This window comes from Typopeltis vanoorti, chromosome 16, assembly GCF_054136105.1.
Source record: "Typopeltis vanoorti isolate ZY-2024b chromosome 16, IOZ_Tvanoo_1.0, whole genome shotgun sequence".
Classification (NCBI taxonomy): Eukaryota; Metazoa; Arthropoda; class Arachnida; order Uropygi; family Thelyphonidae; genus Typopeltis; species Typopeltis vanoorti.
In genome coordinates this window covers 112,464,230-112,484,543 of record NC_143564.1, presented here as the reverse complement: position 1 = coordinate 112,484,543, position 20,314 = coordinate 112,464,230, and the positions used below count along the sequence as shown (strand labels likewise).

The following is a 20,314-nucleotide window of genomic DNA, read 5'->3' as shown; positions in this document are numbered from 1 at the left end:
TTTCAGATTAATGTTTTTATCACTTAATTTGACTGATAACAAACTTGTTTGAATAGAAGAATCAATCCCATCTTTTCCTTGTTGTTTGTCTGATTTAGAAGTACTATCATAATTATCTTCAATTCGTGGTTTCTTTGGAGGAAATTTTTTAAACCATTTATTCATTTTGTGAGGGTTAATTTGTAAAATTTAAATATCATTCATTTACTATTGATAATATCAAACACTTTTAAAAAATGTAAACAATTTTGATAATATTAATTCACCATTTATAGTGTAAACATAAAAGTAAGCACAAAAAGGCGTTGGAATTGCACAGAAACAATATATACAAAAAAAAAAAAAAAAAAAAAAAAAAAAAAAAAAAATCATTAAGCTTACTACTAATAGTCAAATAATTAATACAACTGTGGTGTCATCTGTAGATAGCAGGATAACTAAGCAATTTTCCTTCTCTAGTTGGGCTTGTCAACACTAGGATGCTCTACAAACAATGGCAATGATAAGAAGTAAGAGATTTACTCCCTAGTTTTAAAAAACATGACAGATTTGCCACGGACAATTATGTGTGCAAAGGTGCCCAATGTGCGCTACTCGCAAATTTAAGCTTACAGGATCTTTATAATGTCTTTGTCTATATTAGATATATGTTTAAAAGATGAAAGAAAGTAATATTCTTTATCTTTAATTAATTACTTAATTTTTTTCCTATCAATATAAAACTTTTTTTGACGTACCCCCTGGGGTACACGTACCACACTTTGGAGACCACTGTCCTAAATGATTCACACCCAGGGCTTTCCAAAGTGGTGTGGCATCAATACTATAGCTACAGAGGATTCATGTAAAGTGAGAGAGAGGGTGTGTGTGTGATGTTAATCATGTGAAATATCTAAATGGAAATATCCGATTATGCAAAAGTGTACTACAGGTTCATTCTTTTTGTAACATTTATTGAAAGGAACTGACCATCATCATGCAGTGGATTAGGCAGATCAGTAATAACCAGTAATGCTTCCTCTGGTGTACACTTTTCTTTAATAATTGTTGCTAACTGCTGGGTAGCTTGCCATCCAGGCAAAGACTCTAAAAAATAAAAAATATAATAATAAAATAAAAAGACATTTAAAGATGCCAAACATTTCTGTATGATTAACATAATTACTGAGATTATCTAATAACAAACAAACAGCATACTGTGGAAGAGGAACCCAATCTTAATTTCAGCTATAAAAGGTTCCTATAAAGGAAACATAATTGCTTTCTGATTTATTTATTTTTTCACGTCTCATAAACATACAAATTCACATAAGTTCTTAACACATTTGCAATGGGCACACATATGGTGAAGCTAGTTCCTGCTAGTTTCCACTGGCAGGAACTAGCTTCACTATATGTGTGCAGCTTCCACGTTGAGCGATCACATTTTCACAAAGCTTATACAGCAAGTTTGTTGCAACTTTCTCAGCAGTGTTTTATTTGTAAAATTAGCATTTGTGAAGTGTTTTGATGATACTGAACATCTCAAATGTAATTCAAACTGATTGCAAGTTATATATATATTCTCATATTGATATTTGCACTTTATATAAATTGTGTGTATTGAATGACTGCATTATAAACAATTGTTATACGTATTCTCTGGAACTGGAAATTTGAAACAGGATGTTAGGAAAAATGTATTTAGTTAGCTGCTATGTTTAGTGCTACAATAAATCTGTTTTGCTTGAATTCAGCATAATCTGTGGGAGAGGAGTGTTTTTCCATTATGAGCATCATTCCAGTTGTCACTAATTACACCGATTGTTGCTAAATATAGTGTGTAGACTGTAAATTTCTTTGTACCGTATTTAATGATAAACAAGCTACTTGTTTTTCTTGCTTCTGCAGTACAGCTTCTGTTGAGGCTGGAATGTTTTTCATAGTATAGGAACATTTTTATTCATCTTTGGAAACAACAGATGTAGTAAAAATTTATCTTCCTGAATAAAACTCAATACTTCTATGTATTATAAGAAATGGTTAATTTACAACAAAATACCTGCATATGTGAGATATCTATTATAGATAATAATAAGACAAAAGAGCCACTGACAAAGTAATGAATGTAGGATTCGCAAGTGTGGATAATTCCAATAATTATCAGATATTTGTATCCTATTATCGAATAAAATGTATATTGATCCTCAGTAAACAAAAGAAACCGCTTCGAAATTGAAGCGAAATATACGCATAATAAGCACAACAAATTTTACAAGATGATTTGCTCTCTCAACCCACATGTATACCTGCCACCCTAAACGAATCACCTGATCAACATTGTTAGTTCACTGGATAAGCCCTCCCTATATTTATTTACTGAACTACCAAATGTATACAACAGCTGCTTATTATTGGTTAGTTATTTATACTTTGCAAACAAATCTCTTTCTTTTTTTTAGATAAGTTTTTTTTTTTTTTTAAGTTATACTATCATATCATCTTCACTTAGGCATGTCTAGAATAGGATCACATGCTATTCACTTCACTCAGCAACTTACAGGACACATATAATATCACGAAGGTTAATTATTATTCATTCATTTCCCAGTGATCAAATTTTTGTGAGATATAAGTGTTTTCTCTCACCCTCACACTTGTTCTTTCCTTTATATTTTCCATCCTCACATAGCTTATTAATGATGGTTCACATATTTATACCTTTGAGTAATTCAAATATACCATTCTCCTTCATTATTGTTTCTAATATATCCTAAAACAAATACATTGTTCATGAGACACAAGTGCTTTCTCTTGCCCTCACATGGACGTGTTAAATGGTATTACCCCATAACACCATATCAGAACAAAATAGTCTATGAATTTATAAAGTCTGCTAATAATTTTCAGATTTTAAACCAGTAACCTTGGAGAACAAAAATCCTACCAAATGATTCCTGATGCTAAAAGCATATCCTATGGATAATGGACAGCAAGTAACCTTAGAATTACAGATTTCAATTTTGTTAAGAACTACTTCTGTACAGTACAGTCTATATGACAGCAACATAACAGTCAAATTCTTCTAGCATCTTTAAAATCACACTGAAGTATGCATAATCTTGTCTTCATCCATTGCACTTCAACAACTACACTTTCTATATGAAAGTAACAATACTCCATTAAATAAACTACTAAAAACCACAGCACTATATCACTTTAGAATGAATTAACTTTCTATGTAAAAGCCTAAACATTCTTCTTAAAACTTTATCAATAGTTTAAATTTCAGAACATATTTGCCTTCTATGTGAAAGATTCTGAAAAAATAACCAAGGCCATATCCACTGTTAGCAATCACTTATCAGACTGAGAATCCAAATAAAACAAACTTTACTGGACCCATTTCTATATACATGAACTGAAAATTAATACAGTTCCATTCAGCTTTAACTGAAATAAATCCTATATGGATTAATGACTACAACTTTACTCTTTATAACAAGGATATTCTTTCTTAGTCTTCCATTCCTTTTCTTCTAATTTCTGTCCAGTCTTCATATATTGAAGACAAACTACACAGTTTTTCTCCCGCTGTGTTCCTTTCCTACTTCCAAAACCTGAACAGGTGGATGTCTAGCAATATTCCATAATATTATTTTTTTATTTCAGTGCAAATTCAGAAATATAATAGTGCAACTTCCACTTCAGTTGACTATTGTGTGTGTTATCATTACTGGTTTCATATCTGGACTTCAAACAATGAAATTCTTTCTTCACAGCACAGAAAAGTTTATTTAATTATAATTTTTTCACGAATCTACCAGAATTTATAATAATCCTCCACCACAACAGTTTATGTACATAGTTTTCACAATGTGATTATAGTGGTAACTTTTACTTCTCTCATAAGTGACAACATATTTTATAAACATGTTTGGCTACATGCAAACAGCACCAACATTACAACACTTTTTGAAAGTTCTAAGCAGGATTTCAGTAGATAAAAAACAAAATATCACCTAAAAATAACTCTTGCTTACAACATACAAAACTAAACAAATGTTTAATTACTTTTAAAAAATACCTTATTAATTTCTTAACTTTAAATCATTTCTATATTTTCAACTTATGAAATATCTGGATTTTAATAAAGATATCCTAGGATAATTCTTTGTACTTTGTACAGCTATGTCTTGAAGCCAATGTTACCGAAAAGAAGAAACACATTGCACATCATGCAGAACAGATATATAAAAGTCAATGTATACATTATTTTTGAAACAAGGTGATCTTTGTGTCTTTTAAGAGAAGGTTCAAACCTTGAGGCCTAGACCTTCATAGATTTCAGCTTGTGTTAAGATTCACATCTATCAGGAGATCCTTCCATTATGATGGGTGGGGGGAGATAATTCTTTGTACTTAACCATAGCTGCATCTTGGAGCAAGTGTTACCAAAACAAGAAACACATTTTTCCTTGCTAGACAAGCTTTGAGAACTGCCACGAGCGAGTATGATATCTGAACCATACTGTATTTTCCTCGAGGTGTATCTCCTTTGCCTATAACGGTTTCTTTCAAAGTGCCCAACCTTTGTGGGGGTTTCTTCTCTTGTCCCTTCTTTGTTCTTAACCTCGTTGTATGACTTATAAGAATTTCTAAGTTTTAGTTCTTACAAGAGTTAATTATTTCTTCCTGCCTTTTAATAATTGGCTGTTGTTGTCTTTCCACTTCCTGTCTGATAAATTTCTTTAACGATTATAAATCTAGAAAGTCTGTTGACCCAGGTTCTCTGTGAACCGGGTTCTTTAGATTAGTTTTACTTTCTTCCTCCTTTCTCGTGAATCTGACTTCTGGCGTACCAACTTTAGTTTTATTTTTGATGTTACTAGTTGTGACATTTATCTCTCAATTCTCTCCTCACTTTCTCTAACTAAATTGTAGCACTCCTCCAAGCCCTTTATCCTTTTCTTAAATGCCACTTCCCTCAACTCATCGCTCAAACCTAACTTAAATTGGTGAAAGACTGCCCAGTCTAAATGTGGTTTTTCATCATTAGAGACACTCAGACTACTAGCTAGGTCAGTAACCTATTGTAAAATTCTGTCACACTCTCCTTGTTTCCTTGCATGCACTTATTTAGTTTCCATGAATTTGGGCTCACATTCCTGACCTTGGAATATTCTGCTGTTAAAGCAGCCTTGAATTTCAAATATATGGGGGAAGAATTTAGAAAATTCTTATCCTTGCCTATTAGTTGGTTTCTGAGGAGGATTAACAACTGAAAGTCAGACCATCTCCTACCTTCCTCAGTTCTTCTACAAACCTGAAATAAGAATATGTCCTCATGATAGTTTCCTGAAAATGATGGAACTACAAGGTGAGGACATACTTAAGAATTCCTTGTCTTCCATCATACTAAAACTATTTGAGTCACTATTGTTAGCATCTACATTCATTTTTTCCAAATATATAAAACAATCTGATCTTTTTGCCAAAACTATCTCAATCCACTTTTCTCAGGAATTATTATGTGGATTTTTATCCTGTCGACTGTGCCATTGTAAAATTTTATGTTAGCATTATTATTATTTATTTTATTATGTATGTATGGTTTTCCTAGAAAAAGTAATCATCCAAGGTAAATTGTGTGGGAAAAGAAAAAGAGGAAAACCCCCCAACAGGTGGAGTGACCAAATATCAAGAATCACTGAACTTAAACTAGAATAAGCAATAAGAGAGGAGCAAGAAAGAAAGAAATCGCAAAGTATCACCAGGAAAGTCACGAGTCCTCAGACATGAGGAGATCCGAGAGAGAGAGATTTTCATATTTTTATTACTAATCTGCTCTCCAGTCGGGCTGTGCCATATGTAAAACTTATGCTATTTATGAAGTTTCGCCAAATCTTATTAATCTCTAACTCTCCCTACTTTCTTAAAATTTTGTCCCCCGATTTCTTTCTTTCTTGCCCTTGCCTCCTACCACACATAAAGCAGACTCTATATCTAACTATTGCTGGCTATATGATTGTGGTATACTTATTTTCTCAGACTCTTCTACTAGACAAATTTATTTTTATTTACAAATGTGCCAGTCTGGAAGAAATAACATAGTTTAAGAATAATAAGAACAGGAACAAAGGTAAGGCCTCAGCTAAAGTCCTCAGTTATTACATTTTTGACTTTGTAGAAAAGCTGGTATGTCTGATAGAATTAGCATCTCTAAGCTACTAGTGTTGTTTTGTTATGTGTAACAAGATGTAACATGTATTAAAGATACCAAGTAATTTTATAAAAACTTGGTTTTAATCCTATTTCCAAAGTAAGCAAACAGACAAGTAAGTCAAGTTTGCGCCTGCACATAGTGCAAGTCTGAGGCAACTTGTGGTAACACAATTCCAGTCTCAGGCAACTCGTGGTACAGGTGGAGTAAGCTCCGATCACTTTCCTTAGAATTTTCCCCTTGCAAAGCACATCCCCTTGCAGAGATGTATGATGCCATGCATTAAAGGCAAGGGTCACTACTCAGACCGGTTTCGACCTTTATTGAGGTCTCGTCAGTGGGAGGCGGACCTAAAAATGCCAAGGTTGAAGTAATACAGAGCTTATGAATTTTACCTAAACAAGTTGCCACAAGGTGCTTTGCCCTTATTAAATAATATCTCAAAATGAGAGATAGATGTAGAAAGTTTCTTTAACACATTCGCTGCCAACCACGAGTATATTCGCAGTTGGTATATGAGCAACACAAGCCAACAACGAATATACTCGTATGATGCTTACCGCCAGCAACGAGATTACCCATACTGATCTTGAAGCGAAAATCCTTGGCGTGCGGAGCTAGCACCGAAAGTGTGTATACTCGTAGATGATATATGAGCCTCATAAGCCAACTACGAATATACTTGTATGACACTTACCGCTGGCAACGAGATTACCCGTATTGACCTTGAAGAAGTGAAAATGCTTGGCGTAAGGTAACAAACTATGCCCAAGTAGTGTGGCAGCAAAAGTGTTAACATGGGTATATTATGTATTAAAGATACCAAGTAATTTTATATAAACTTGGTTTTAATCCTATTTCTCAAGTAAGCAAACAGACGAGTCAGTCAAGTTTGTGCCTGCACATAGTGCAAGTCTGAGGCAACTTGTGGTAACGTAGTGCCAGCCTCAGGCAACTCATGGTAAAGGTGGAGTAAGCTCCAATCACTTTTATACATTAGGGAAAAATTCTAAGGAAAGTGATTGGAACTTACTCCACCTTTACCACCAGTTGCCTGAGACTGGCACCACGTTACCACAAGTTGCCTCAGACTTGCACTACGTGCAGGAGCAAACTTGACTTACTTGGGAAATAGGATTAAAACCAAGTTTATATAAAATTACTTGGTATCTTTAATACATAATATACCCAAGTTAAAAAACTTTCAAGATGTAACATGTTATGGTACATGTTATTACTTATAGCAAATTTTTCTGTTTATTTTTATTTGTGCATAGCACTGATGGCTACATCAAAGTATGCTATATACTTCTAACCATGTCCACGGTAAAAGTATATAGCATAATGTATAATTATATATAAACTTGGCATAATGGTGGATAGGAATTTGAAGTTCAAAGGTCACATAGCAAAAGTTGCAAATGCAACTCAGAGGATAATTGTGATGTTAAAGCAAACATCGAATAAGGATAAGGAAGTCATTTTGCCTCTTTAAGACTGGATTATTGTGTGCTAGAGGCTTAGTGAGGCTATGGGCAATGTGGCTCAGGCCATAGGCACGAATTTTACATAGGCGCAAAAATTGAGATTGTTTAAGTTTTTTTTTTAGAACTGCACAATTTTCTTTCCTGGCCATAGGCGCCAAAATTCCTCAAAACGTCTCTGTTGTGCGCAGATTTGGTCTCCTGGGTTCCAAGGGGGTAAAGAAGCTGTGGAAAGTGTGAAAAGAAGAGTTACAAAGACTATTATGGGATTTAGGTTATGAATATGTGGATTACAGACTCTGGTTAACAGGAAAAAGAGCGGTGATATGACAGAGGTCTATAAACTTGTATTATAGGTATTATAGGATATCGTCTGATGAAAATTTTCGTTATATGGAGGTGGGGAGAGAACAAGGGGCATCCATGGACGTTAAAGTTTGTTCGCAGTCAAGAAAGGGGTAAGAGCTAGGTTTTTTCCTCACAGAGCAATGAGAGAGTGAGTGGAATAATTGGCCTATAGGGAAGTATGACAGTTGGTTTGGGTGATGTATGGCTTCCTCGATGAGTCCTTGACTCCCTGGAGGTTCCAGGCAATAATAATAATAATAATGGAAAACTACACATACCAGCCACTAAATTAGCTTTGCAGAAATTGGTGGTTTCCGTATAGGCACATGACTGCCAATACCGATCCTCTTCAATTCACTATGAACAGTGTGATGAGATATGGATAGGGAGTTAAATGTTTCAGCCAGTTGCTGCACACAGGGGAAGTTCTGTTTGTTCATACAAGCATTCTCAGATGGCAGTGATCTCATTCCTGATAGAATTTCTTAGAAGAACAGTTATGCCTCTTAGACAAGCAATGTGGGTCATTTTTCCACTGATTAAACACCCGGGATATTTCACCTTTTGAGAAACCAATCAGCTCAGCTTTGCTGTGTGTGTGTTTGCTGTTTTCAAAATTGTGGCTCCAGTTAGATGGGCACCCACAAAAAGTCCTTTATCGAAATCTGAAAAATTCTTCGTTTTTTCTATTGTGATCAACACTCTTGATGATTACTGACTGACCTAGTTGCCTAGAACAAGTGGTGATGCATGCGACTAAGAATTTTACAAATACACTCTGCGCAAGTGATATTTACATGTATCTGCATAAAGGTTTCTAATTCATTGGCTGGTATGTGTAGTTAAAGCTTTTCTATATAAATCTGCATATAAAGATTAAATTGTATATTAAAGTCTATTAAAATATGGTAGTTCACCATACTTTAATAGACAGTCCTCATTATCTTTATAGGTGCAGTCATTATTTTACTACTTTAACCAATCTGCCTGGGCCATATACTCTCAGGCAGATTTTATCAGATTAATGAAATATACCAAATGTTTTTAAATTTCTTCAGTATACTAATTTATTTAATTGTATATTTTAAACCATTTTATTCACATTTAAATCTTTATAAGATTCAATCTGAGACGAACGTTAACATGAAGCTCCAGATCTGATGCAAGTGGTTGAATTTGAGAGTGCAATGGGTGAAAGAGGTTTACTAGACTTCTCAAAGTCTTTAAATAACTTAATGAGCCCATGTTAATAATGCAACTAGATGTAAGAGATGTTGGAACCAGGAGAACAATCAATGTGAGCAGTACATTACACTTATCAAAGCCTGCAGAGAACTTATGAATTTCTGTAAATAATGTCTCTTTAGTAGCATTTAATATTTATATAATTGTAATGCAAACTCACGAGCATGCAGCTCTGCAGTATTATTACCCCATTCCAGTGGGATTGATTACACATTAGACTGTCTAGCAAGGCAGCAGATTCTACCAAAAACTGAGTTTGAAGTTGTGTAGATCAGTAAAAATGTCAGGGTATTTTACATTATGAAAATTATGGAAAGAACTACCATGTTAGAGTAAAACTTTAGTTTAGTATAAACTAAAATCCAATGTCAGGGTATTTTGCTGTGCATGTGTCTGAAAGAGCTGTCAGTAAGCGAAGGGGGGGGGGGGGAATCTTTCTCAAACTTACTTGTCCACAGAGAAGCTGCATAACAGAATGCAGCTGTGGCAAGGTGGGTGTGTATTTAGAGGCATTCCTGCAATATTTTCTAACTGTATGAATTCTTTTATATGCAGCCATATAAAATATGGTAGTCTAATTAATAAATAACATAAAACGTATTTGCCTTACATCTATATTTTAATTATTATAAAATTTTTGTCCTGGTATCAAGGGAATCTTCAGTAAGACTTTCAAATTAAATAAAATAAAGAACAGAAACCAGTATATTAAACAATGACACACACACGATGTATAGTGTTATTGTCTAATTATATTAAGGTTCTAGTTTAAATAACTTAAGATTAAAAAATAAATAAAAATAAAAAATAAAATAAACAAATAAAATGCATGCACACACACACACACACAAACATTAAATTAATAAGTTAATTCTGGAATTTCTGAAGACCTATTTCCCATAAGATGGATAATTTAAGTCCATCATTTCTATTTAGATTTGATTAATGTAGTAATGTCTAACAACTCTCTTTATATAAATGTTCCAAAAGATAATTACTTTCGTGGAAAACATTAATTTTCTTCCAAAAGTACTCTGTGTTTGGTGGTGATAGCATGCACTGCAAGTCCCGACTGCGTTACTTGCAGAAGTTATTTTTACTAGATCCTTAATATAATTAGACCATGATGCTCTACACCAGGGTTTCCCAAACTGTGTTCCACGGAAGGTGAATAAATGCTCCGTGAGAAGTCTTTCTGGAATTTGTCATTTTAGTTTTCTAAGCATTTTTCATGAATAAATATTTTATAGTGGAAATATTCTGAGGAGAATAATATCCATGAATATGTCGAAAAGCTCAGACCCAGAACACCTAATAACATCTGTGTATTGTTAATTTTCACACATCGAAACCTTTCAACATTTGGGAAAGGGAATACTGCTGTTTATGATTGATCATAAAAAAAAAGCGGATTACAACAATGGACGGCGTATCCTCTGTTCTCAAAACTGAAAGAAATGACATCTGTGTTGCAAATGTTAGCGACCAATCAGCAAGGAAGTATAAAGAAAATTTTTCCACTAAAATTGAAGATCAAGGTAGTCCGTATCCAGTTCTCAAATCTAGTAATACTGAATACTTTCTTCGCAAGTTCGTATTGTAGGGTGAAAGTTTCGAAACCGTAGTGCCATGATTTTTTAAAAGTAATAGGCTTGCAGATTTAAATTTTAATATGAATAAGAGACATGGGACTTTAATTTTGGTATTAAAAAAGCTCTTATTGAAGGTGTTTGTGATGCAACAGACAGTGAGTCATCCACCACCAGCCTACAAAGAGATCTCCAGGATGCACAAAAGGAGGGCAAAACTACCAGCACATGGGAGAAAAAGTCTGCATTTACTCGTAAGCACTTATATTATAAATTCTTGGTGATCAGAATGGGATATATCAATGAAAATCAGACAAATTAATTTAATGATGTTTATGTTTAATTAATTATCAATTTATAACTAATGATCAATTATTAATTAATAATAAAATCAGCTAAATTAACTATTAATTATTAATTAATACATTACAAATAACCAAGGTGTTCCGTGAAAATTTCAGGATTTGTGAAGTGTTCCTCCGTCGTAGGAAAAGTTTGGGAAATGCTGCTCTACACCATGTACGTGCAATTGTGCGTATCACTGTTGAATACACCAGTTTCTGTTCATATTGTTTGATTTGAAATTCATGAAAGTCATACTGAGGATTCCCTTGACACTAGGGCAAAAATTTTATACTAATTACAATATATATATATATATATATATATAAGGTAAACCAATTTTATGTTATTTATTAATATGTCGTATGTTCCTGTACATCATTATGTGATAGTCTGTTGTGTTATACAGGGTGGCCCATAAGCGTGAAACATTCCATAGATAGGCCCCATCTTTGTGAAGCTAAAAATGGAAGGCATTTATGTGATGTGGTTTTTCATAACTAATAATAAAAAAAAACTCTGGTGATGTTAAAAAACTTATGCAGTTGCTTCACAAAGATAGGCCCTTCACAAAGATGTATGGGATATCCGGTATAAGTTTTCCCAATGGAAAAAACTTGTCCAGGGATTATCATCAGTTAGATGATAATATCCCTGGACAAAAATCACAGTTAGAATTATCTGGCATATTGGCTTGTGCACAATTTATGAGATTCTGGTAATGCAAAATGACTTGGCATTTCTCCCTGCCAGATCAGCACATTTAAAAAGGGAAACTTAGAGTTGTGAACATTACAGTTCCAAGGAAAATGACTGGTATTCAAAAAAATGGACTAGGAAAAATCAAATGTAGTGAAAGGCAATTAAAAAAAAGTTCAAAATAGTCAGTAGCATTTTATTTGACAGAATAAAGGACCAAGATTTTCAGTCAGAGAAGATGAAAAAATGAAAATTCTAGGATACTCTCAATATAAATATCAGGCCAAAGCGAGCACAGATGAGACAAAAGAAAGTGTAAGTGTATTATTTAGTAAAACGAGAATGAAACTGACAACTGCATTTATTGCGTGTTTTTCAGTCAATTGCTGGCCTAGTTGAACAAGTGGTAAATGTACCTACTCTCCATCCAACATGTTGAGTGTTTGAATCACCCCACTGCAAGCATGGATGTGAATTTTATCACTCAATTTACGACTATTTCTCCATTTACCGGAGGCCTGAAGCGGAACGAAAAAAAAAAAAAGTTCCATGTTGTTTCTAAGACTGAGTTTAAAGACAATGTACAAAAATAAAAATTTAAAAAATAAATAATCAAAAATCACTGAGATGCTATGAACAACTAATAAAAGTTTGGTTTCAATTTGTCCAGTCATTCTCAAGTGATGGGAGAATGACAAGTACTTTCTTTTATTAATACAGATTTTGGATTCATAAAATACATTAAAAAAAAGTATAAAAAACTTTTAAAGAATACCTGCTCCTTCGGCTGCAAATTTATATTCTGGTTCGGGTTTTTTTGGCAACAGTGGAGCAAAAGCCTCTGGTAGAATTTCTGCAACTCGATGATGATATGAAAGCCTTAGGAAATTAGAAATTAACAAATGACTTTATACATATTAGGAATAATGTTAATACTCAGAGCAACTTGAAAATAAGCTTCAAGTATGGATCACTTTCGGATTTATGTATTTTAAGAACATAGAAATAGAATTTACTCTAAATATTCCATAACATACTACATCAAGAGAATGAGAAATATAAAATTAAAATAAACCATTTCTAAAGAAAATGATTAAGAATTCAATGCACTCTGCTGTCTAGGAATCACTTTTCTTATGATAATGACTCATGTGGTTGATTGGAAAGTTCTTATATAGTGATGATACTAGCACTACTGCAGTTCTTAGATAAGCAGCCAAGTCCCAGGCACTTTCTTATTTAGAATTCAAATATTTTTATGATTCCTAAATGCAATCCATAGTTCAGGCTACTGATGTTATTCCCAGCCTTGAAATTTAGATACAACATTAAATGAATATTTTCTACTTGATTTGTCTTTGCTTGTTTCATTTAACAGTGTTTTAAAGTAATTTGATAGCCTGGTTGGCAAAATGGTTAGCAAATTTACTCTCCAACCAAGAGGTTATGGGTTCGAATCCTGCCATGGGCATGTTTGTTTGTGACTGTATTTAGGTGTGAGATGAATTTCATTACAAGATGTGAGACCACTGCCCCACTTATTGGAAGCCTTGAGTAGATTCAAATGTTCCATGTTTGGTTTCTAGAGCAGTTTCCAGATTAGATTAAACAAAATACAAAAAAAAATATAAAAATTAATAAAAAACAGAAAAATCTTCAGCCCACTCACAGTACAAATACTAAACATTTACACACAAAAAAATCTTTCGTTGGTGAGAGCCACATAAAAAATTATTTTAGATTTATATAGATTTCATGTCATCTTTATTATCTGATTCCTTTTTACTGTACTCCTTCCTCATTTCTAAGTTTTTTCAATACACTCCAGAGCATTTTGTTATTACCCTCCTGATATTTAATTTCTATATTCTCATGAAAGTCTTTGCATGACTTTTGTTTAGCTAGTTTTACATGCCACTTTGCTTTCTTGCATTTTTCTCAATATTCTCTCAGGTCATCTACTGACTGACTGACTTGCTAGGAACTTTTGCTTCTTCTCTTCCATTAGTGTCTCTTTCACTTGAGTCCATTATGGAGTTATGATTTTTTTTTTTCCGTGCAAACAACTTCACCACATGCTTTCTCAAATGAACTCATGTTTTAAACTTCAAAGTCTGTCGATGAAACTCCAAAGTTTGGTTCTTGTTTTTGAACTCAGTTCACCTGAGTTCAAAAATTTTTAAATAAAAGCTGCTTGAATTTAATTATTTTTAAAACACTGTTACACACTTTTCTTTTCAATATTGTATTCAATTTTATCCTGCTTGAAACTAAACAGTGATCATATCCCATTTCAAATTCTCTGCACACTCTTGTGTCTTGAGCAGCATGAAGATACTGCTAACAATAACACTTTTCTTCTTTCTTGTATCTTCTCTCCATGCGAATATGTGCTAATCTGTATGTTGGAACATGGTATTAGTAATGACTAGTCCATGTCTTGAACAGAAATCCACAAATTATATTGGCTATATTCTTTTCTCCAAAATTTTCCCAAGCATTTCTATATATGTCTGGTATGCATTTCCTACTCTACTGTTTAGATATCCAACAAAGACTAACTTTTCCTAAATAGGGAATTGGGCAATAAGACTTATTTGTACCTAGTTCAGAGAAGGTTCTACTAAAGAAGTTAAGGAATTTTTTGAGTCATTTGAGAAGACAGCTGGCAAAAGAAGAAGGAAAAGTTAGTCTTTGTTGGATATCTAAACAGTAGAGTAGGAAATGCATACCAGACATACAGAAATGCTATTCAGAATATAATATTATATATATATATTTGGTAGGATCGTAACAGTTCTTTTTCATCCCAATAACAGCAATTACGTTAATGTGATAATTCTCCAGTTCTTCAGCCAATCTGATTTCTTTTCAGTTGATAACTTCTTATGTTGATGGTAGCTATCTTCAATGTTAAGTTTATTGCAAAAGTTTATATAACACTCCTTTTGTGTATGTACACAGACACACACACACACAGTGAAACCTCAATTCATCATTCCCATACCTTCATTTTCCCACATATTTCTTCTGCCTTTTTTTTGGTCCAGTATAACACTATATTTTTTCCTGGCTCCATGAACCTTGAACTGTTGTTTTATCATGTCAATCATTTACAAATCACAGTCCTGACACAACATTTTCCCACATGGATAGCTTTTTTTTAAAAAAATTTAAACAATGTACTCTTTGCTCTCCATCCCTTTCTTTGGCCTAAGTGAAGACTTAGCAAAACTGTTGTCGAGAGTAATGCTTCAACATGGAAGGTAACGAGCATGTTACTTCTGAGCTTTACTTCATTGCACATGGTTCTGTGTGTTCTTGTGTGCTTCATAGTTTCATCTGTTACCATGGTTTAACCATTTATGAATTAATTTGTTTTCTGTTTTTATTATGATACTTCAATATATTTTATTATCCTTGGACTTTCCGATCCAGTAAGAAGAGGAAAACAGGCAAGGAGTCGACACTCGCCAAGTTGGAAAGTGTACTCTTCGCATAGTACCAGCTGGCATGGGTGTCAGCTGGTTCCACAATGAATATTCCAGTTGATGGAACCATTCTTGGTGAAAAGATAAAGATGACTGCAGTGCAGTGCAGAAAATTTCACTGTATCCAACGGATACGGATACAGTGAAATTTTCCTCACTTGGAAAATGAGGTTCAAGGACTGGCATGGCTGGAAAGAATGCCATTTACAACACAGATGAGAAGGAGCTGTTCTACAATGTGCTTCCTGATAGAACCTTGCCTCTCAAAGGAGAGTTTTGTCATTGTGGGAAAAACTCTAAAAACAGATTGTTTTATTTTGTGTTAACAGTGATGGAAGTGACAAGTGTCAGTCGTTATTGGAAAATCTCCAAAAACTGAAATGTTTCAAGAATATAAAAAAAATTATCCAGAAAATACCATGCGAAGAATAATGCATGAATGACTTCAGACCCCCCCCCCTTCATTTCTGCATTCATTAAACACAGGTATAGGTGAGCTATGGAACATTCTCCTTTTTGTGGATAATTGTGCTGCACATCCAAAAGAAACATTGTTTCTAAGAAATGCAAAAGTCATATGGTACCTGGCGAATTGTAAAAGTTTGCTCCAGCCCCTTGATTTAGGGAAAATAGTGTTATAAACAGCTTTCTAGGAAATGCCTTGTGCAAGCAGCTGTTTGCTTAATGCATGCATGCATGCAAAGATACAAAACAGAAGATAGCATGTTGGATGCAACACACTGCACTGTGGCAACAAGTAAACCAGCAGACAATTGAAAATTGTTTTCAAAAAGCTGGTTATGTGCAGGAACAATCTTCAGGCAACAGTGATGTTGCCTGAAGATCGACAATGATGACAATTTCAGCCAAGAGTGGGAAAAACAAAGTGGCATAAACAAAGATGGACTGTGGACTGCAATATGGCAACCAATGAAACAGACAGTACAGGAGCTGTGTGCGAGCCTCATGGTGTCTGGGAGTGTGAAGAGGGAAGTAGTAGGAGGAGAAGATGCCAAACGCGAAGTTGTACTAAATTTTGCCGAGACACATGAAGCAAGCACCTGTGAAAGTAAAAGCTTTCTTTTATAAGCAAAGCAAGAGTGACAGTAATTGTTCACTGAATTAAAGCATAACGTTTGCACAAAACTAATGTCAATCAAAGACTTTTTCAGCAAGAGGTAGTGTTTTAAATATACTGTAATGTATCATATACTGTATTTCAGTGAATAAAAATCATTACATTATCTATAATTTTTAATGGTTTCCCAGTAATATCATTTTCCTGTGTATATTGTTTTTTGTTCCCCCCCCCCCAAATAATAATAATAATATTATTATTTACATGACACCTCCAGGGAGTCCAAAGACTCATCAAAGGAGGCACCTACTCTACAATTCTCTGCTCCACCAACCGCAACTACCATCATCATCTACACAAACGCCATGTACCGCTCACCACCACCACTAGATTTTCACCGATAATCACAAACATCCATGCCCACAGCGGGATTCGAACCCGCAGCCTTTTGGCTGGAGAGTGGATACGCTAACCACTCAGCCAACCAGGCCGGCTAAGAAATTGAAGTTTCATTGTATATAGATATGGCTCCAGCATTCCAGTCAACACAGCCAATTATCACAGATAAGTGATGAGTGAATTTTCAGCTTCATTCAAAATATACTGTTTTCTTCACATAGTTTTGACTTTTTTTAAAAAAATATTTTAAAACATCTCATTTCACTGTAGGTAGATGCTAATGAAGTTATTAAAATAGTTTCATTTCCAGAGTTAGAAATAAAATTTATGCACAGGAATCCTTAATCCAAACACTACAGCATCTTTAAATAATCACAAAAACACTTGTAATTTTAGTTACCGGTTTTCTTCACTTTCCTCCATTTTATCCCCTTTAAGGTTCAGAGCTTTATTTTCTTTCTACATGAAAGATTAAGATGAAATGAACAGTCATTAAAAACTCTGCCTGCTGTATCTTCTTTCCCAACAGTTGTCCTATCGCCACTGTCGTAACATAACAATTTACAACTTTTAAATGTTTTTCTTTCAATGTGAAAGACTTCATAAATATCCCCTATTGAATTCCAAAAAACCCCACCCATTTCTTCCAAAGCAGTATTACAGGTTCTTTTCACTTTATGCATGTATCCTCCACTACATATACACTTTCAGTTTTTCATTTCAGTCGTGAAGCAAGAAAAATTAAATGATATTACATGTTATAGTTATGGCACTTTACTGGAAAGCAATAAATCTTGCACACTTCAAGTGTGGTAAGAATATTAAAGAATGAATTACTCTGTTTTGTCATCATAGCATTAAGTTTTTAAAACATCACCTATAATAATGTATGTTTATATAAAGTAGGCTAATACTATAGGTATTATTATTATTTTTTGTGGCTAACAGATTTAATTTTATTTCTGGAGTTTTTTTCTCTCTCTCTCTGTGTACGCACATCGGCAAGCATAATATTAGATTATTAGAAGTGTTTGTTTTCCAACTTTGACTAATGTGGAATGGATCTACATTTATGTATTTTGCATTCCTGAAGTATAATCTTTCTAACCTCAATAATGTCCATTTCCATCTGCAATCTGCAAAACCTCACCTATTTTTTTTGAGAGAAACCAAAATTTATATTCCATGAATCACTGCTCTTCTGCTTTCCAGTTACACACTCTTTGATTTCTTTTGTTTCAAAGGTGGGATTTGTACATATGTTCACTTCAATATATACCATGTCAAAAAAATAGTCAACCTGCAATCTCCCAATTTTTGACCCCCATGTGGCTGAAAATTTCTGTACTCCATAAAGTAAGCCAATACTATTGGTGAATAATTTTTTTCTTTTTGTGTGGCTAGAAGATTTAAGTTGTATTTCTGGAGCTCTCTCTCTGAATGTGTGTGTGTCTCTGAACTTTTTGATTTCCTTTCCTTAAAAGTCAATATTCTTCAATTCAAAAGTAGATCTCAATGTTTACAACATTGACTGCCTCTCTATTCCCACTGCACAGATCAAGCAAGTAGAGAGGCTTAGACATTTGCATCACCAAAGACCGTCTATGCAAATAGTAAACATGCCTACCAGATAATACCAACTACTCTCCGAACACCTTGTACCTCTTCCTCACTAGTGACCTATCCAAGTACCAGGGCTGGCTCTACCGACGGTGCAATCCATTTGCACGGGGCGGCCAAAATGAAAGTGAATAAAATGAAGATGTGGAATAAATAATAATAATAATACTGCGTAAGATTGCAGTTTTTATAATAAGTTGACTAGTGACTTATTATGTCCATGATGCTGTTTCTATTTCCAACAATTCGTCGACCAATGATACTCACATAATGCTCTTCAGTAATCAAAGCTATGTGAGTCATTCTTCGCTTACTCTCTTTCCCTCTCCTCTCTATTCCTTTCATATGCAACAATGGAGTCTGCAATAAAACTGCATTTAAAAGTTCATATGCAATATTATATTTCCATCTTGTGCTTGTTAACTTACTATGAATGGAATTTCCCACTGTTAGCTGGTGTTAAATTCTGAATGAGAAGAATTATAATATAATAGTATCTCATTCAGAGATTAACATAATCTGCCATTCCCAAGGCCAATTTTGTTCATCAGAATAAATGTTAAAATATTACCTACTGTTGTGTGCCACTATTTTGTATAATATATTTATAAAAACTTGTAGTTGTTAGTTGTATTAATCATGGTAATTCTTAGTATTGTGTATGCATACCATGTGAACTAAACACGGGAACTTGGAACTTAATCTGATTATATGAATTACTGCCTAAGGCAAGACACGTGTACTAGAAAATGAGTCATATACAAAGTAATTGATATATTCAAATAGATAACAATGCCTGATAAAAGAAAAAACTATCAGGTACAGAATATCGCAAAAACAGAAACTGGAAAAAGAACGTGATATTCAAAAACATAGCGGGACTTTACTTAAATATCTAAAAACTGAATCAGCTGATGTAGGACAGGAGGAAATAATTAAATGTACAGAAACCAATGATTCTGAGCTCATGGCAAGTACTTCTAACTCAGATCCCAGTAACATAGACATTGCAAGGAATCTTGAAAATGAGACTGATATGACAATTTTCGAATCTAGAGATTTAAGTGATGAACTCGATAGGTACACTGATCCAGCTAGATGAAATCCTTCTTTAAGTGATGCCGAAAGACTGGAAATCGCAAAAAAGGGCCTGCCAGAGAAACCAAACAATGATTTCATTTTTCCACGCAGCTCTAATGGTAGGAAATTTTCATCAAATTTTTACACCAGGGAACTAAGCAATGGAGAGCATATTAATTGATCATGGTTAGTGTATTCAAAAGAAAAAGATTCTGTATTTTGTTTCTGCTGTAAGTTGTTTTCCTGTAATATAATGCCATTCACTACTGATGGGTATAATGATTGGGGTCATTATATGTGTATCTTAATGAGCACAGAAAATCTAAAAACCATTTGGAGTCCCATAAAAAGTGGATTGAATTATCATCCAGGCTTAAATTAGAACAGACAACTGATTCAATGCAACAAAAGTTATTAAATTCAGAAATTCGGCACTGGAGGAGCATAATAGAACGCCTAATTGCTGTTGTCCATTTCTTGGGCCAACAATGCTTACCATTTCGTGGAACATCTGATAATTTATATGACCCTAACAATGGAAATTTTTTACAGCTTGTTGAACTGACTGCCAGATTTGACAGTGCTATGTCTGAACATTTAACGAGAGTAGTTTGTGGTTCGGCCCAACATTATCTTGCGAAAAATATTCAAAATGAATTGATTGCTCTCCTCTCTGGAACCATAAAAAACAAATAATTTCTATGGTTGAGAAAGCTAAATATTACAGCATAGTTGCA

General features: G+C 34.0%; 1 protein-coding gene across 1 annotated transcript in view; it reads right to left on the bottom strand.

Moving 5' to 3' along the window:
* The window catches only part of Cbp80 (Nuclear cap-binding protein subunit 1), a 462,862-nt gene that overhangs the window by 134,607 nt on the left and 307,941 nt on the right, over window positions 1–20,314 (bottom strand). The window contains exons 16-17 of the mRNA XM_090406510.1: window positions 12,685–12,788; window positions 970–1,086 (exon numbers count right to left, since the gene is read on the bottom strand). Coding sequence (XP_090262636.1) covers window positions 970–1,086; window positions 12,685–12,788 — 221 coding nt within the window. The remainder of the gene's footprint in view (window positions 1–969; window positions 1,087–12,684; window positions 12,789–20,314) is intronic.